This window comes from Melospiza melodia, chromosome 13 (assembly GCF_035770615.1).
Source record: "Melospiza melodia melodia isolate bMelMel2 chromosome 13, bMelMel2.pri, whole genome shotgun sequence".
Taxonomy (NCBI): Eukaryota; Metazoa; Chordata; class Aves; order Passeriformes; family Passerellidae; genus Melospiza; species Melospiza melodia.
The window spans coordinates 14791040-14808098 of record NC_086206.1 but is presented as its reverse complement, the minus strand read 5'-3'; the positions used below and the strand labels follow the sequence as shown (position 1 = coordinate 14808098).

At 41.6% G+C, this 17059-nt stretch overlaps 1 protein-coding gene across 4 annotated transcripts in view; it reads right to left on the bottom strand.

The window, feature by feature from the left end:
• NUP93 (nucleoporin 93) overlaps window positions 1–17059 on the bottom strand; it is a 78669-nt gene that overhangs the window by 2568 nt on the left and 59042 nt on the right. For all 4 annotated transcript variants that reach the window (XM_063167861.1, XM_063167860.1, XM_063167859.1 and 1 more), the window contains 15 exons: window positions 16669–16758; window positions 15239–15378; window positions 13529–13661; window positions 12397–12554; window positions 10726–10891; window positions 9859–9952; window positions 8591–8782; window positions 8237–8363; window positions 8052–8124; window positions 7678–7722; window positions 6247–6363; window positions 5504–5622; window positions 3502–3619; window positions 3047–3130; window positions 2211–2339 (listed from right to left, as the gene is read on the bottom strand). In XM_063167861.1, the coding sequence (XP_063023931.1) occupies window positions 2211–2339; window positions 3047–3130; window positions 3502–3619; window positions 5504–5622; window positions 6247–6363; window positions 7678–7722; window positions 8052–8124; window positions 8237–8363; window positions 8591–8782; window positions 9859–9952; window positions 10726–10891; window positions 12397–12554; window positions 13529–13661; window positions 15239–15378; window positions 16669–16758 (1785 nt within the window). The remainder of the gene's footprint in view (window positions 1–2210; window positions 2340–3046; window positions 3131–3501; window positions 3620–5503; window positions 5623–6246; window positions 6364–7677; window positions 7723–8051; window positions 8125–8236; window positions 8364–8590; window positions 8783–9858; window positions 9953–10725; window positions 10892–12396; window positions 12555–13528; window positions 13662–15238; window positions 15379–16668; window positions 16759–17059) is intronic.

The following is a 17059-nucleotide window of genomic DNA, read 5'->3' as shown; positions in this document are numbered from 1 at the left end:
AGGGAAGTTCAGGAGACAAATTCTTGTCATGCACAGCCTGCTGAAGCTCATGTCTGCCATCTCTGTCCAGGTGAATGAGGTTTTGCTGAAGGAACACCTCTCTCCCCACATCTGTAATGTCCTCATTTCTTCACACCACTAAAATTGCCTGAGTTGCCTCCCAACTGAAACAATCTAAATTCCCTGCTCCTGCAGTCTTGGAAGAAATTCTTCAGGGTAAGAAAAAAGGGCAACACATGTAAAGCCATTCTTACCCTACCTTCCATGTGCCCATGCCTGCTATGATTTTTGCACACACAAATCTTCAGGCAGACAGGAGCTACAGAGTGGTAGATTTTTCTCTTGTTAATCCTCCATTTGCAGATCTATGCTCCCTTTGTGACACTCCTGTCACACAGCTGTTCTCTTATCCCCTCCCTGACAGAGAGGCAGTGGACACTTGTCCCCTCTGATGGCAAAGCACAGCTTGTACTGCACACAGCAGCCTGTGTGACTCAGAATCCCTGTGCTCCCAGCATCACTGCCTCCCTGCTGCCATGAGATCCCATCACAGGGCCTGGAGCTTGATTAACAAAACTTGAAGCCTGAAATAAAGAAAACTTTCAAGGGTTTTTAGCAGGGTACAACATCAGCTCATCTCAACAACTGTGATAACACAAGAGTGCAGAGCAGGTTTATGAAGTGGTGTCACGCTGAGCACATTGTGGACATGATACAGTATCATGGTGGCCTCCTTCCACACAAACCTCTGCCAGTAAAGCTGCTAAACCCAATCAGCCCAGGGTACTCATCCTGAGGTGGCACCTGACAGCACTCCACCCCTATGGAAATGGTAAATCCTTCTACATGAGGCATAAGACTAAAATCACAACATCAAAACAACCAGCTCACTTGGAAAACAAGGAGCTAAGGCATTCTTTGCTCAGTGCCAAGCTCCTGAAGACACACAGCAGGTAACAACAGATTGTGTCAGCCTGGGACTTCTTCCCACATGCAGGGTTTAAGGCGTGCACCCTTCTCCAGTGCTGCTGATCTGGAGTACAAGCACCCTTGTGAGGCAGGATCCCATAGCTCTTATAGGCTGTGCCCCAACACAAAAGCTGTACCACTACCTAAACCTTTTATTTTTCTATGTAATTTAAAATGCTACTAAGACTTTTACCAATATTACAATTTACAGATCAAAGGCACTTCAGTAGCTGACTAAAGCCTGGAATAAAGCTGGCTATGGCCCAAGTTGGTTTTTCACTCTCAAAAGGAGTTGATATTTATTTTCTAATCTGTTAAGACAGGATGAATGGTTTGGCCTTGGTTTCAAGTGCCTGCAGCAGCTTTAACTTATTAAGAGTTACAAGACCAAAGATGGCTGGAATTAAGCTGTGAACCCTTCTGCTCAATCCCTCATGTTAGCAGGTGAGTGCTCACAAATCTGGCTGTGCCATTTAAATGCTGCCTATTCTGCAGCTTGCTGGAGGTGGAGGCTCCCATCAGTGGCTTGGGGAAATGCCTCTGCAGCAGCTGGAGCAGTGAAGTGAAACCCACCGTGGTCAAGCATTTCAACAGCAGCCAGAGTGCTGCAAGCTGCCCACTCCCTGCAGGGGCAGCAGAGCAAGGCTGGCCAGCACCAAGGGGAGGTGCTCCAGCATCTTGGTGTTTCACCCAGAGACACCTGGAAAATGTTGGCCTGCATCACTACAGAAGCAAGCTGAGGGGAAGAGTCAAGGAAGGCCCTTCTAGCAGAAATGGGCACTTGCTGAAATGACAGGAGTGGCAATCAGGTGCTTAAAAAGCAACAGCTCAGTTGGTAAGGCAGCAACATCATCCTAGAGACGCTGCAATGTTCCCATTTGCTTTACTATCTAAGAAGCAAAGCGGACACTTGTTTTCTCTTGATAGGAGATGAAAATAGATGTAACATCTCCATTAGCTCAATGTTATTTAAAGCAGTATCACAGACTCAAGAATGGCTTAGGCTAAAAGGGACCATAAAGACCATCCAGTTCCAACCTTTCCTTACACAAAGCTGAAGGCATCAGAGACCAGCCTTGAGACTAAATAACTGGACAAGCTCAGTAAACCAAGACTCTAAGTAACTGAGCAAGCCAAAACCAAGACCATTAGAGATTCCCAGTTACTTGAAGCCCAATCTCTTGAAACCAGCAGAACAGGATATAGGAAAACTTGTAAGACAGTGAGAATTCTATTCTTACCGAATCTCTGTCTTCCATTACCCGCTGGGGTCTGGCAGGAGTGGTTGGGCTTGTGCCTTTCATCCTCTTATACTTGGTGAATAAAATATTCATGGTTGCAAGCAGGACTTCAGATAAATTGTGCTTGATCTACACAAAGAAGGGGGAAAAAAGACACATTGCAACAAAAGGAGGTTGACAGAACCATGAGCCTTACTATACAGATTCCTGTAACAGTCAGAGGTGTGATGGTTACCCCTGCTATGACTGCACCATCCAGCAGAAACTCTACCCAGAGCTTTGAGACACACATGCCTAATGGCTGCACCTTCCTGGTTGATAGCAGCAGGTCAAATAAGACCCAAAGCACTCAAATACACACAACAACTGCCTAAAAAAGAAGTGTCACCCTCCAGTTAAAATAGTTCAAGAGCAGTAATGGCTTTCCACTATGCTTCATTTGCTAATGCACAAATCTATTAATTCCTGTAATTCAGAGGGAAGGAAACACCCTACAAATGCTTAGTGACCATTAAAGCACGGAAGAACTAAGCTACCAGCAAGTTAAAAGTTTTCAACATTCTGAATTCTTGAATAAAACTCACTAAGTTCAGGGAGACTCACATCTGCAGATACTTTCTTCAAAATGGAGACAGGATTTCTGGGTACGGAATTCTAATGCTCAAAAGAGCAGCATTAAGAAGAAAAAGTTGCAAGCCAAGAGTATACTTGTATTAAATCAAAATAATCTCATCCTTTTTCTCTGCTAAAGAATAAGAATGATGAGATGACAAGGTTTTAAGATCCTTTTAACAAAGCCAAAGGCTTTAGGAAGCTGAACCCAAGACATGACTTACCTCATCGCTGAAATTCCGGAAGGCAGCGACTCTCTCCTTGACGCAATCCTGGCTAAGAGGTACAAGCTTCAGGCGCTCAATAATCTTCAAAAAGAAAAGCAGGAATCAGGACAGATAATCAGCATTCTATGTGCCAGATATTAATAAAGTGTGTTCTTGAAGTGTTAATGAAAGGCTTCTGTTTCCATTCAAGAGAATTCATTTCATTGTCATTTACTGGTTTATCTCCTCACTTTGTTAAGCAACAGGAATATTTTGTTCAGTCTACAAAATAGCGACAGGAAGATCATCTTGTTTATCAAGCAACAGGGAAGAAACACCTTTTTAAATTTCTATAACACTGCAGTCCCTCCTAACTCATTAAATAAAATTTTTAAAGTGATGTTATTTGAGACATTCTGGGCTTTCAAGGGCATTAGGAAGGCTACACTTCAAACAGAACTCTTAAAACTTACATCAAAGGCCCTGTCAACGTGACCAGCGTGATATTCATCAAAAAACGTGATTAAGTCTAGCAGAAGGTAGAACGTGGAGTCAATGGATTTCTTTGCACTTATCCCCTGCGCTTTGTACCTGAAAGAAATTGTGTTACAGTTTTATTGTGCAAAATGGCAATCATTTATAACTGTGCCCTTGCAATTCTTGGAAGTGGAGACATCAAACTCAAGGACAGAGGGCATTTAACAAAGGACAGCTTTCATTTTCCTTAACTGGGAGGCAGAATTTTCACAGGTTGTGGCTTTTTAAAAACACTGTTAATCACTTCCAGTTTTGCAAATCCAGCATTTGTTTCCTTTAAAATGTTTACATTTCCCACATTCATGAGGAAACAGTGCCAGGCAGCAGAGACCCACAAGGCAAGCTCTGTAGCAGCATGTTTAACACGCTGTGTTACAGCAGACAATCCTCCAGCACAACTGCCTGCTTCAGGCAAGAAGTTAAGACTTGAAAGATGGATTAAGAGTTCCTGCACACCCTCAGGAGCTACACTGGCTCTGGGATGAACTGGAGGGCTGCCTGCTCTCACTCCTAACCGCATAAGGGCACAAAGAAGCTGTTTCACCTTTTTGTTGGGTGTCTTACCTGCTCCAAGAGCATCACAAGAACACACAGGAGGAATGCTGCATCCCTACAGCACTGTCATCAGGACAGTACACACGGAAAAGCCCTTTAAAAAGCCCTGTTAAAGTCTTACATTTAACTGGCAAGAAGATGTGCTACTCAGAACTGCTCTGGCTTTGCAATCACTCAGGTTTGCAGCTGTGAAGTGACACTATTGCACAGCAGTATTTAGTGGTTTCAGACAGATCAAAGAAATGTAGCAAAGCAAAAAAGCCCATTGCAGCCTTTGCTGAAGCTTTAACTCCAGCCATAGATTTAATTCTCTTTAATGTCTGCCACCAAATCAGTCTCTCACCAAGTCAATACAGCACCAATTTTCACTTGATCCCAGCCTGCCCAAATGAAGCAAAGGCTGACTGGGAGTGACTGGCAAATGCCACTTGTCAAAAGAAGAAAGGCAAAGGGCTCTGATGGAAATCAATACATTTCTGTATTTGTCTTCCCAATTTCAAAGTGCCAGCAAGTGGGCTTGGTTTATTTTTATTCTCTTTGCAGCTCAATGGTTGATAAAAGCCAGTAAGGTATTTCTCAGAGGAATCCACATTTTGCTCTAGTAAAACACAGGAATTGTCCCTGGCAGCCACTGTGACAAGATGAATTATTTAAAAAATATCATGGACATATTTTGCAACTACAGCTTTTCAGAATGAGGTTATTCCACACTTTTAGCTGCTAATGAATCTTGAGCACTGATGTCTCTCAAGCACATACCCTAATTACTACAGAGACATGGCAGGGGACATTCCTTTCAGTTGCTTCCTTTCTTGCTGGACACCACACTGTACTTGGCATTAATATAACAGGCTGTGGAAATGAGGTGCACTGCTTGCATTAGCCACACACATTTCATCTTAAATACTCCCTTTTTAGCCTTCATTAAAGCAACAGTTTTCAAACAGCTACCAAACTATTGTTACAACTCAGAATTACTGGGTTTGTAGCTCTCTCTTAATACTATTTCAAACAAGTGAATTGCATGCAACAACTCAGCAACTCAGTTACAATATTTTACCTTAAAAATAATATAAAACATACAATTCATGTATGTATTGCTCCTTAACAGACTCCATCTCCAGCTGGCAATCCTGATTCACCTACAGATAAAACTTCTTGTCTAATTTACCTAACCTGCCCCTGAAGATTTCTGGTTTCAGTACTGCAAGCCATCATGAGCAGGACAGGGTAAATTCTGACCCCTTCTTTGTCTTTCTAAATATACTGCTGTGGATGCCACAGTGCAGCCTGCAGAAACATGAGGAACTAACAGCCACAGCTCTGACAGTCCCAGGTGATGCTGAGGTGAATCACCCAGCCCTGCCCCTGCCTGAGCCTTACCTCTCAGCAATGGAATGGGCCATGTTCTTCAAACGCTCCTTGTTTGACTGGGGAGTGCTGATCTGGGGAACAACTGGACTGAGCAGCTTGTTCATCAGCTCTAAAACTTTGTCAGGGTTCTGTTGGCATTAAAGTTACACAAATAAAAGGAGCATGATGAAATGTGGTGTCTTAATCTCATTGAAAAAGCAGAAAAGTCTCATGCAGTGGTGCCTACTGCAAGCCCAGAGCCACTTCCCTCCCATAAAGAGTCAAGATCATATTAGCCACAAGCAACATAATGCTGCTCGGTCACAAGAAAAAGCATTTCCCCCTAGTTTTTCTCTAAAACAGTGGTTATGGTTGTATCCACCTCTATTTTCAAAGGAAACAAGAGTACTCAGTATAAAGACCAACAATTTTAGACTTCAGTTCAACACCTATGAAACTGGAAGAGTACACTCTAGGTAAATAACTGCACTAGACTGAATTAAATCATGCATGGGGCACTCTCTTCAAAAGAGCGCATTGATCAGGATCACAGCATCCTAAATCAGAATCCCTGGAGTGCAATCCATCTGGATGTGCTAACTGAAACATCTCTCCATGCAGCCCATGGCTCTGTTCTTCCAGCAGCAGAAATAAACTGCTTGAATAAGGGCAATTCAATCTCCGAGATAAAATTTAACCTCCTAATCACAGGTAGACTGTTTGGAAGGAAAAAAGGTGAACCAAGTACACAAGGCAGCCCACAAGACATGTACCTTTGCAAGGTCATAGAGTTTTGCAGCTTCTTCAAACAATCCTTTATTTTCTGCTGCAGAAGCCACTTTGTTAATAATGGATTTTGTGTCGCTTGTAAACTTGTCTATCACTCCAGGCTAAAGAGGTGAGACAAAAAATGAAAAGAGAAAAGAGGAATCAGAAGGCTCAAACATTCCAGAATATTCTGTCAAGGCAATGAATATTTTACATGTTGGCTTATGATTGGAATAGCCTGTACATTTCCATGGGAATGTGCAAAAATGAGACATTAAAAATAGAATGAGCTCTTGCAAGAGGGACACTCTCCTATATGGAGTCATCACTGAGACATCCTTGGTTTCTAATTCATTCAAAATGACCTAGATAAAATAACTCAGAGTTTGAGCTGTTAATTGCTGATGACACAGAGAAGAAAACACAAAAGACTTCAGCACACAGCATTCCAAGGGCTCCAGGGATGCAGTTTGTTTATACTGGCACGATAGGTTGCCAGTGAAAGCTCACACATATAAATGAAAGGGCAGAAGAATTTTAAAACAAATAATAAACATGTAGAATAAAAGATGAAAGAGTCAAGAATATCTGGAAATTACTGTAATTGAGGATACAAAAATGAGACTATATCATCTAGAAGAATTTATCTTAAAGCTAAAATTGTTGCCCTAATCTTAAAATTAAGATGTAAATGATTCTGCAGTCTGCTTTACACAGAAATCTTCCAAAGTTGTCACAGCAAACAGAAAAACTTCATTGATTATCTAAAATTTTCATCATTTGCATGCACTCTCCTGTTTGCAGGTAAAACCTTAAGGTTTCCTTTATCTTCTGACTGTGTAATCTTACATTTCACTATTAGGAAACTGCTGTTTTACACTGGAAGTAAGATCTGTCACATCTGAAAAATGGCTGAACTTTGATCCAGTACTTACTCTCACCTGTATGAAGGTCAGATCAGCTGTGGCTATGCTTGTGGTCTGTTAGCCCTTGCTCCTTTAATTACAAGGATTTTTCAAGGACTGCAATACATTTCTTCTGTGAGATGAATGAGGATGTCATAAACCATTTTCACATGCACACCTCAGTTAACAGAACACTCTCACACACCCACTTAAACTAAACTCCATTTCCTGCTGGGAAGACAAAATTATGACCTCACTAAAGTTACCTGATGCCATTTGCTTCTTCAGTTACTGTCTAGAGGAACATAGTGTGCCCTGCAGTTCCTGACCTGCCTTTTGTTAGGGCAGGTCACAGATTATTCTGTAAAAGGATCTCATATTGGGAGAGCTAGAATGTATTCAAACACAGTAATAATTTAGCTAGTGAAAAACAGAAAGAAGCAAAATAGCCTCATGACTACTTTGGAAATCATACATAGGAAATCACACATAGGTGGTACTTTTAATATAAAATATAAATTATGAACTCACCTTCCTACTACCATCCTTTTCCAGCTTTCCAAGAATCATGTCAAACTATATCCATGTAGATGTAAAGTAAGAAAAAACAGGAAACAGAAATAGAGAGATCAATTGCACATATTTCATAACATATTTATTAAGTACAAAGACACAGTCATGGAATGAAAAACAGTGACCAATATAAAAAGTATTTGTAACTAAATAACAGGCAAAAATATATGATTAAATGTCTTGAACATAAGGCCATTGCAAGATCTTCTCTCATCTGGGTCTGCATCAGGCAGAAAGGACAGTCTTAGAGTTGCTTACTCTGACTAATAAAGGTTTTAGAGAAGAAGTGAATTTCAGTTTAACTGAGGAAGGCAAAACGTGGCCAAACTCACCTCTCTGCTTTCAATTACTATTTCACTAACGCAACGCAAGAACATATTCTCTCCTTGGCTGTCCTTCTCGTTCCTACAAAACAGAGAGAGGGAGAAAGGTACTCCTGTTTCTGAGAACTTTCCAGATAAGAATAATGAAACAGTAATAATTAGGAGAATAGCTCAAGACATATATTGGCTCCTACCTGAGAAAGTAAAAGTACTGCAGAGCTTCCCTTGGATCTGTTGATTCAAACTTACGGGTGTAAAGCATCAAAAGCCGCACAAAATTCAAACGTCTGACACCAGGAGGGTCACCAGCTTCATGGCTTACTGCAATGTCAGAAACAGCACTGTCAGAGAATCTAATGCCAGGAAAATGCTGATCTTCATCTCAAATTAGTCAGAACCATGATCCAGAGCTCTAATGCAACTGAAACAATTAACTGTTATGAAACTGTTCTGATAAATCTTCGATTAATCACATAGACCTGCAGTTTCTAGAGGGTACTCTGAGGGCTAAGAAAATATTCCTTTACTGTAAAGTCAATAGGACTTACATAGCTGTGCACTCTGCCCAGATGCTTTCAGGAGCAATTTTAACTCAAACAGGACCAAAGCAACATGAACAGCGTGACAGCGCAAGCGCTCTGTCCGGAAAAGAAAAGCAATTGCAGCTTCAAACTGTGCTGTCAAGAACAACACTTGGAAATAGAGGAACGGTGGCTGGTTCACTGCAAAATGTGATTCACCTGAAAAAAAAACACAACACAGAATTTTCACATTATTTTCATGATTTTGCAATCAGAGATGACTGACAGTGGATGCTTCCTGCCACAGTGCATCATTAGTGTTCATTAAGTGCCAGCTGAAATCAACACAGTACACAAAACTGAATTCTTGACCACACATCACTGGCTCACCTACAACTGTACACTGCAGATTTAACATGAAGGACCACAGCATAAAGACATACTCAGAAAGTGAAACAGAATGAACAGTCACTCAGAAAAGTTCCTTTGTTCTTTTCAGACAACAAACCATCAACTCTGATCAACTGTGATAGATTCTTTAAAGACCACAACTTTTTGTCTTCTTTTATACTTACACCAAGTGGTACAAATAATGTTAAAAACCTGGATTTTCCTATTCAGTAACACCAACAGTAGCTTATTTTTCTTCTGCACACATTTTATCTCACACACATTATCTGAGTGTGAGTGGTACTACAAACTAGGCCATGAAGAATCAAATTCAGTGTATTTTGGACAGTTCCAAATGACTTAATTTTGATTGACTGTAAGACAATTACAGGAAAAAGTATACTGTGGATGTTCTTAAAACCTTCTGAAAAATGAAGGAACTGTGACTTGAGCACCCTGAAATTTGTTTGAAATACTAATTTAAGGGAAAAATAAACACCCAATGCACACAGTGGAAAAGCTTGGAAATACATGCCTACATTAGGTAGTGACTGCTTTTCTGTTCTGTGTTTCCAAAGCTGGAAGTTCTGCTAAAGGACTTTTGCATATTCATGGTGAGAGAAAGCAACCCACAATTAATGGATAAAGTAGAACCAGCAGCAGTGTTGCTCACAGATGAATATTAACACTCTGGATTGCTGGGAAAATATGGGACTCATTCATCATCTCTTACTGAAATCTGCCACGACTCCAGGGAAGCAGGCTGTCCATGGAGAGAAGATGCCTGTCACTAGTGGAGAGCTGCAGGGTTTTTGTGCAGTCTGGGGTTTGTGTAATAACAACTGGAGAGTGTCCTCAGCAGAAAAGCAGAGCCCCAAGTAAGAGAGCACTCTGTGGTTTCTCACCATAGTCCTCCAGCAGCTGCTTCTGGAACTGAGATAACGTCAGCCGGTCCTGCGGGGAGCTCGCGCCACCATCATCGAAACACACTTGGTTCAGCTAGAAAGCACATCCAAAAAAGAGAAGCACAGATATTTCTCCTTGCACTTATAAGATATTCATTCCATCTGAGCCCCTCCTAGGATTTGACCAACCGACTAGAAACTGCATCTAGTCACAACATCAGCTCCATCCACTGCTGGGAAGCAGAGATCTCTAAGGCAGCAGCAGCTGAAACCCACACAGAACCCTGGGGTTGTATCTGCATCCATCCATGCCAGCAAACTCTGATGTTGGGACTCTGAACACTCTCAAGCAGCATTTTTTGCTATAAATACAATAGTGACAAATGCATCATTCTACCACCCTTTTCCTGATAAACAGGAGAAACAGGTATACCAACCAGTATCTACCATGCCCTTGCCAAAACTGTAAGGACTTCAGAGACATTTACAGCATTGTGGCTGGTCAATTCACATTGACATTTCAGACATCCACCCAGGAAGGAGAATTCAAAGAATCCTCACTGCAGCAAGACAATACTATTTGCAATAACAGGTGACAAAGATCAGTGTCAAATGAAGAACATGACACTTCCAAAGACAACTGTACCCAAACTAACACCTGATAGCACAGAGGAAAACAGAGCAGCCCTGGGATTCAGGTTCCCAGTCCTGCACTATTTTCAAGGTCAGGTCACATGCACTACATTGATGCAAAACATCAGATCTAGAAGTAGGAAGGGTAGCAGAGCAGTGGAGAAATGTGGTACCATTTAGACCTGTTCTTACAAAAAGAAAAACCAAACACCACAACCCCAACAACAGACTTACTTTTAGCCAAAGATAATCTTCTGTTTTATCAGCAACTTCACTCTGGTTGTCTGTAATGTCACAACGACCAATGATACAATAAACAGCCCTCTTGTAGGGGTCAGTGTTGTTCCTCAGAGCTCGTCTGTAATGGAGACGCAGTTTGTTCTCTGTGGCAGGAGACAATCTAAGGAAAAGAAAAGATGGAAGGAAAAGACATGAAACCCATTTTCCCTGTATGAGGAAACCTGGATACAAATCAATATAAAAAGGTTTATATCAACAGCAAAGGCATAATGACAGTAGGCACTGGCCAATATTTCTTGCATTTCCAGTTCATATCTGAAGGTAAAAATTTTGCATACATGAATTTAAACACACAATTAAAGTTATGGAGGATCACCTTCAAATGCTCACTGCAGGGAAAGAGTCCACATATGACAGTCTCTTTAGGGGTACAATAATACTGTGGCAGATGAGCTGTTCTTGTCTGACTCTGCTATTGCATCATTTCAGAAAAAGAGAGCTCACAACATTTTTGTAAGTCTTTGTGTTAGTAACTAACAAGTGAGTAGGTCATTGTACCATGAGGTCTTTCAGGAGAGACACTTTCATCATTATTAAACACTGTCATAATGTTCTTTGTCATTGTTTTTTTCTTGCAACCTCTTGTTGAGAATTTTATAGAATTTAATCAATAAAGCGTTCTAGACTAATGCATTGTTTGTCAAATGCGTAGGCAGAGCACTTTTTCATAGCTGTAATAAAAACAAAACAAATCTATTATGTTGTATCTCATAAAAGTGTTTATAATGAAAACAGTGACAGTATCTTCAACAAGGTTTCTGCAACAACCTTGATATAATAAGCACTCCTAGATACTCTCTACAAAACAGGTTGATTTACAGAAGCATATCATGGTACACCACACTTGGTAAATGGCACTTGGATCTTTATCCTTTCAGTTTATTTTGTAGCTTGGTTAGTTATTTTTTATTGGTCTGTTTTTGTTGGTTTTCTGAGTTTGGTTTTTTTTTTTTTTAATTTACTGCAAGTGGAAAGATGGAAAAGAAAACCACTGTGGAGTTCAGAGCACACCTTAGGGTGCACTAGATGCAACCACCTCAGCAGCAGTTTGGCCAATGGCCTCTGTCCAGTGCTGGACAGCAAGAACTGGAAGAGGAGAATAAACACAAGAAAGATGTGAGAGTGAGACCTCTAAAGGCCTCTAACAAACACTGCTTGCTTTTCCTAGGTGCCATTCTTATGAAAACAGGTGTAGTAAAAAGTGTTCCCCAAAGGAAATTCAGCTAAAATAAGCAACAAGGGAAATAAAAAGATACAGGATTTGTGACAGCAGATTTAATCTGATCTATTGTATGCCATATCCCACTGTTACACTGGGCTTATTCTTCTGTAAAAAGTCATGTTACACCACACTGTATTATTTTTGAAATGTAAATTTTTGACTATTTTCAAACAACTCTTTCTCTGTTGAGATTTCTCAACTTCAAAGCCACAAATTAAAATATGCAAACTTCCACATGTAATTTAGGTAGGTAATATAAACCTCAGGCAACCATCACCACCAGAAGAGACCTGAGCTTTTTGTATTTCTACCAAATCACTGATAATTTCACTACTCCACAGCAATTTCCACCCTCACAAGGATCCTTCCCAGTTCTCAATTACCTTCTGTCCTTACTGTGCATGTACTCCTGGAACCAGGTTTTGAACTCTCCCAGCTGGTGCTGTGCCCGTTTCACCACGTGCATGGCTGCAGTCAAATCCCCACAGCGCATGCAGTAATAAATCAGTGCCCACACAGGATGGCCCTCCACCTCCCCATCCTGAAAAGAAAGCAGGACAGACTTAATTTTTTCTTAAAAGCAACATATTTGAATGATTTTTCTTTATCAAAGTGCCTCATTTATTATTTCTGCCCTTATACCCACACTCATATTGATAAAAAATTCTGTTTGTTACAGAAGCCAGAGGTCATGAGGGTTAAGTCCTGGCAAAGCTCTGCACATCTCAGCAATGAAAGGTGTGATTCTCTTCTGCTTGCCTAGATTTCAGTTCTGAGAATCCCAGAATTAGCATATGATATCCTCCCCACACAGGAGATTGATCTGGATTAGACCACCGAGGCATTAAAATCATCTTCACTGAAACAGAAAGATATTAAACTAATCACTGATCTCAGCAGGTAAGAGGAGACAGCTAGACGTAGCTGTGTGAGCTCCAGTGTTATAATTTATTATTTCTTCATTTGGCTTTTAGATCTAATTTTTCAACCTGGAGAGCTTATCTGGTTATTTTGTAGGTGCACAGCTATGCATTTTTTACTACATGCAGGTAAGAAGGGTTTTATTCAGATTCCTAAATAAAAGGCCCAGGCTCCAATTCAGATGAATTCATTACACATTTGGTGATGGTTTTACCATCTTACAATAAATGGAAAAAAAGAGAAAAAGCTAAACAGGGAGATTAGGTTACTGCTTTTTTGAACCATCATAATACATTTTAATTCTTGCTTGTTGATTTCTAAGATGATGACCAGAAGACACCATAACTTCTAGAATTAGAACCCAAGCTACTGAGCACCCAACCATGCTTTGGGACTAGGTCTGAACTCAAGAGTGATTTTGTCTGTCATCTCCCATTTCCCTAGTGAAAAATTCTAGAGGAGTAAGAACCTGCTGCCCCAAAAGCAGGTTAAACAACAGAAAAGCCACTGGAGGCTGCCCTGGCTCTCCCTCTGCAGTGGGTGAACAGATTTGTGTTGGTATTTCAGCTCAGAGGGTGACAGTGCTGCCCCTACCTGCAGACCAGGGACTGCCGCCGGGAGTTTGATGTTCAGGAAGCTGCGGACCAGCTGGTACGTGCCTGGGACCCCACCCAGCTGAGCCTGGTGCAAGTTTCCAAAGACTGTCACAAAAGTGTAATTTTTGTAACTGAAACACAACACAAGCAAAACAAACATGAACAGACTGAGACACACCTGCCACAAAAACATCCACTGCATTTCAGATCTGACAGAACTAACAATTTAATGCAAATTAACTCGATGTTCAAACATTATCATTACAACAAAATGAGGCACAAATTTTTGGTCAGTTTAGGAAGATCCCTGTATTTAGCAGTCTCAGAAAACACCAGGTTTGGAGTCTGGTGGACTGCTCCAGGTTCAGGAACTATGAAGTTCCCCTTACTAGATTCTTGTAGTACAAAGTTAAGCTCAAATATATTAACTGGCAAAAAGCCTTTCCACCCTAATACTTTAACTCTCACTCCTATAATGAAAGAACAGTTAAATACCACAGATGTGTTTGTCTCTCTTCCCTGCCCTATGGAAAAATATCAGCCTTAGGGCTGTGGACTTACCAGAAGAAAATCCCAGATAAAAAAGGAATTTAGAGAGGCCTAATCTCCACAGTTGGGAGCATTGGGAAAGTACTACATATAACTAACTCCTAACTTCAGCTAGCAGTTAATGGCACTGTGAACCTTTAGCAAGTAGGATATGTGGCAAATCAGGTTAAGAGTCACTGGTTCACTGCACTCTGCTGAGACTGAGGAACTGGGAACAGAAGATGCTTCCAATGTGTCATGTCAGCTCCTCTGTGCACAGGCAGCAGCTGCCACCACTGCTGGGTGACACTGAGTGCTGATGGGGTGTGACAACCAACTGCCAGGGCCAAGAAAAGGCTGTGCCAGGAGGTGAAGGCATCTCTTCCCACAGTGCTGTGTCAGAGCACAGTGCTGTCTGTGCTCCAAGGCAATCTGTGTCCCTAACCAATGCCCACATACTACCCTGCAGTTACTGCTTGCAAGGGCTGGAAGAGTCTGCTGGCATCACACTGCAGCTACTGGAAAAGAGACCCTGCAATATCCACCCACATGTGCAGTGATGGGCATTTGGCTGTGGGCAGCTCCACACCCTGCATCTCCCCAGGAACTCTATCAGTCAAGGAGCTTAGGCCCCATGGTACTTGCTAATACACACAGCAAACCACTTTCTACAGTCTGAAAATCACTGCTACATGTCTCAACTTCAGCTTCTTCACATTTTCCAAAAACTTTTGAGTGAAGAAATGGCATGATCAGAACTTGACTCACAGCACCAGGCTTGTTCCCTTGCTATCCTCACAGGCTGCTGACAGCAATTAGAAAGGGAGCATATAGAACAGAGGATGTTCTTTTGCTGAAGAGAAACAGATCCCTTTCCTCAAGTGAAAAACCTCCACATATCACCATACATATATAGAATATTTATAAGCAACATAGAAAAAAGAATAAAAGTCTTTGCATCTTCTAAACAACCTCCCCACGGATTCAAGGCCTTTTAAACTAGAACACTGTTAAACTAGAAGTTTTTTATTCAAGTTGTTGCTCTAAGCCCTGCACAATAAAAAAGACAGGCAGGAGACACGTCTGTGAGCAGCACGAGGCAGCACAAAGTGCACTACAAAGTCATTGTGGCTTCTTATGAGGGAACTCCATCAATGTGCACTGAGAGCCCCCATCTCACCTCTCCTCCAGGTAGTGCAGCGCGTGCCTCACGAACTCCATGCGCACCTCCATGTTGGTCCTGACCTTCAGGGCATCGCTGGCAGGAACCAGGGTGACGTCGGTCATCTGCTTCACCATGGCCCACATCTCAGAGATGTTCTGTGAAGAGTCATTCCATGCCTCAGCAATTAGTACAAAGGTGAACAAGCAGCATTGTTCTGAGCTACATTTAGATTTGAAATGGAGATACTGGACACAGTCATGAAGGTAAGCTGCTTCTGTCCCACGGAATTCAAGTTTCACCGGCTTTTTTTGCATAATTCTTGTGCAAGAAGATGGCTATAAATGTACCTGCAATTGTTCCCAAAAACTGACACCTATTTCCAAAACTAGGCTGGGTTCTTGGTACTCAGTCTCTTGCTCATTATTTCTAGCTCACACTTCCCACTCAATATAGACCACAGCATCATCAGCATTCCATGTAAGCAATGGCTCTGGCTGCTGTTGGAAAGCTGTGCCATCAGCTGTGATAAGAAGCACTAAAAGGACACTGATCACTTGGGCAAAGGCTCAGTTATAAATAAAGGTTGAAAACGATCCAGATCTGCTTATTCACAAGGACAAGATCATATCAGTGTTTAAAGGACTAGGGCATCCCTGCTGAAATGGCAAAATACTGAGAACCAACAGCACTGTTCACTTGGGCAAGGGCAGCTCTTTGATCTCAGTGCTTCAAAGCAGCAAGAACACTGAAACTCCCCATGCTGTCCCTTGCAAAACAAACAGAGCTGTTCAGAGAGAAGATGCACATCTGTAATTCAGATCCAATTGAAAAGTTTGCCCCTCAGCTTCTGAGCAGCTTTTTGCCCTTCCCATTTGCACAGTTTTTTCATAGCTAAACCCTGCTGCAGTATTCTCCTCCAGGCATTTCTCCAAGGTTTGTGCATTTGTGTTCTTTTTTAGGGTGGATCAAGGCAACACAATTAAAGAAATAGAAAAAAAGGAAAGCAGGCAGATCATTGATTTAAAGTCAATTCTAGGGGTTTTATTCTTTGCTATTGAGAGACTATTTCAGCTCTGGCAGAATCTGATTGAAGACCCTTTACCCCCAACTAAATACTTTCAAAGGATATTAAGATACCACATTTTGTAAACCAAACACAAGAAAATCTATATAAAATTAAAAGCAATTTTCCCCTCAACAGCTTATGATGGGACATCAGGTTCATTTCTTCCTCACTGTGTTAAGAAATTTTCACCATGACCAACTTCATCACAGGTGGGCCCTGCTGTACTGGAGAAAATTCCAGAACTGCCTCTGTGTTTTCTGTGGAGCCATGCAATTTTTTTTGGCAATATCAGTATTTTTCCCCCTGATGTCAGCAGGCTGTTAATCACAGCCTGAAAACAGCTTAAATGCATTTCCTTATGTTAACTTACTGGCAGTACCTTATCATCCAGGCCTGCAGTAGCAGCACAGAGGTCCACCAGGTTAGGCTGCAGATGTCCATTCACTATCTTCTCATTATAAATATAAATCTAAAATATAATTAAAGGAAGCATGTTTAACAATACATATTATGCTCCGTTCCATCCTCAGACACAGCAGCAAATCTAAATCAGGCTTCAAAACCAGTGTTCCCAGCAAGTCCCTCTGCTTCTCTCCCACATCAGCCACTTCCAACCCCATGGTAGAGGAATGGGCTTCAGCATCACCCAAGCTTGCACTCCACACCTCAAAGCCCCAGGCCTGCCCAAGGCCAGCAGCAGCCCAGCTGCTCAGGGGTTTTGCATGGCAGAGCACTGTGCTGAATGCCCTGTCAGACTAACTGCAGCCAAC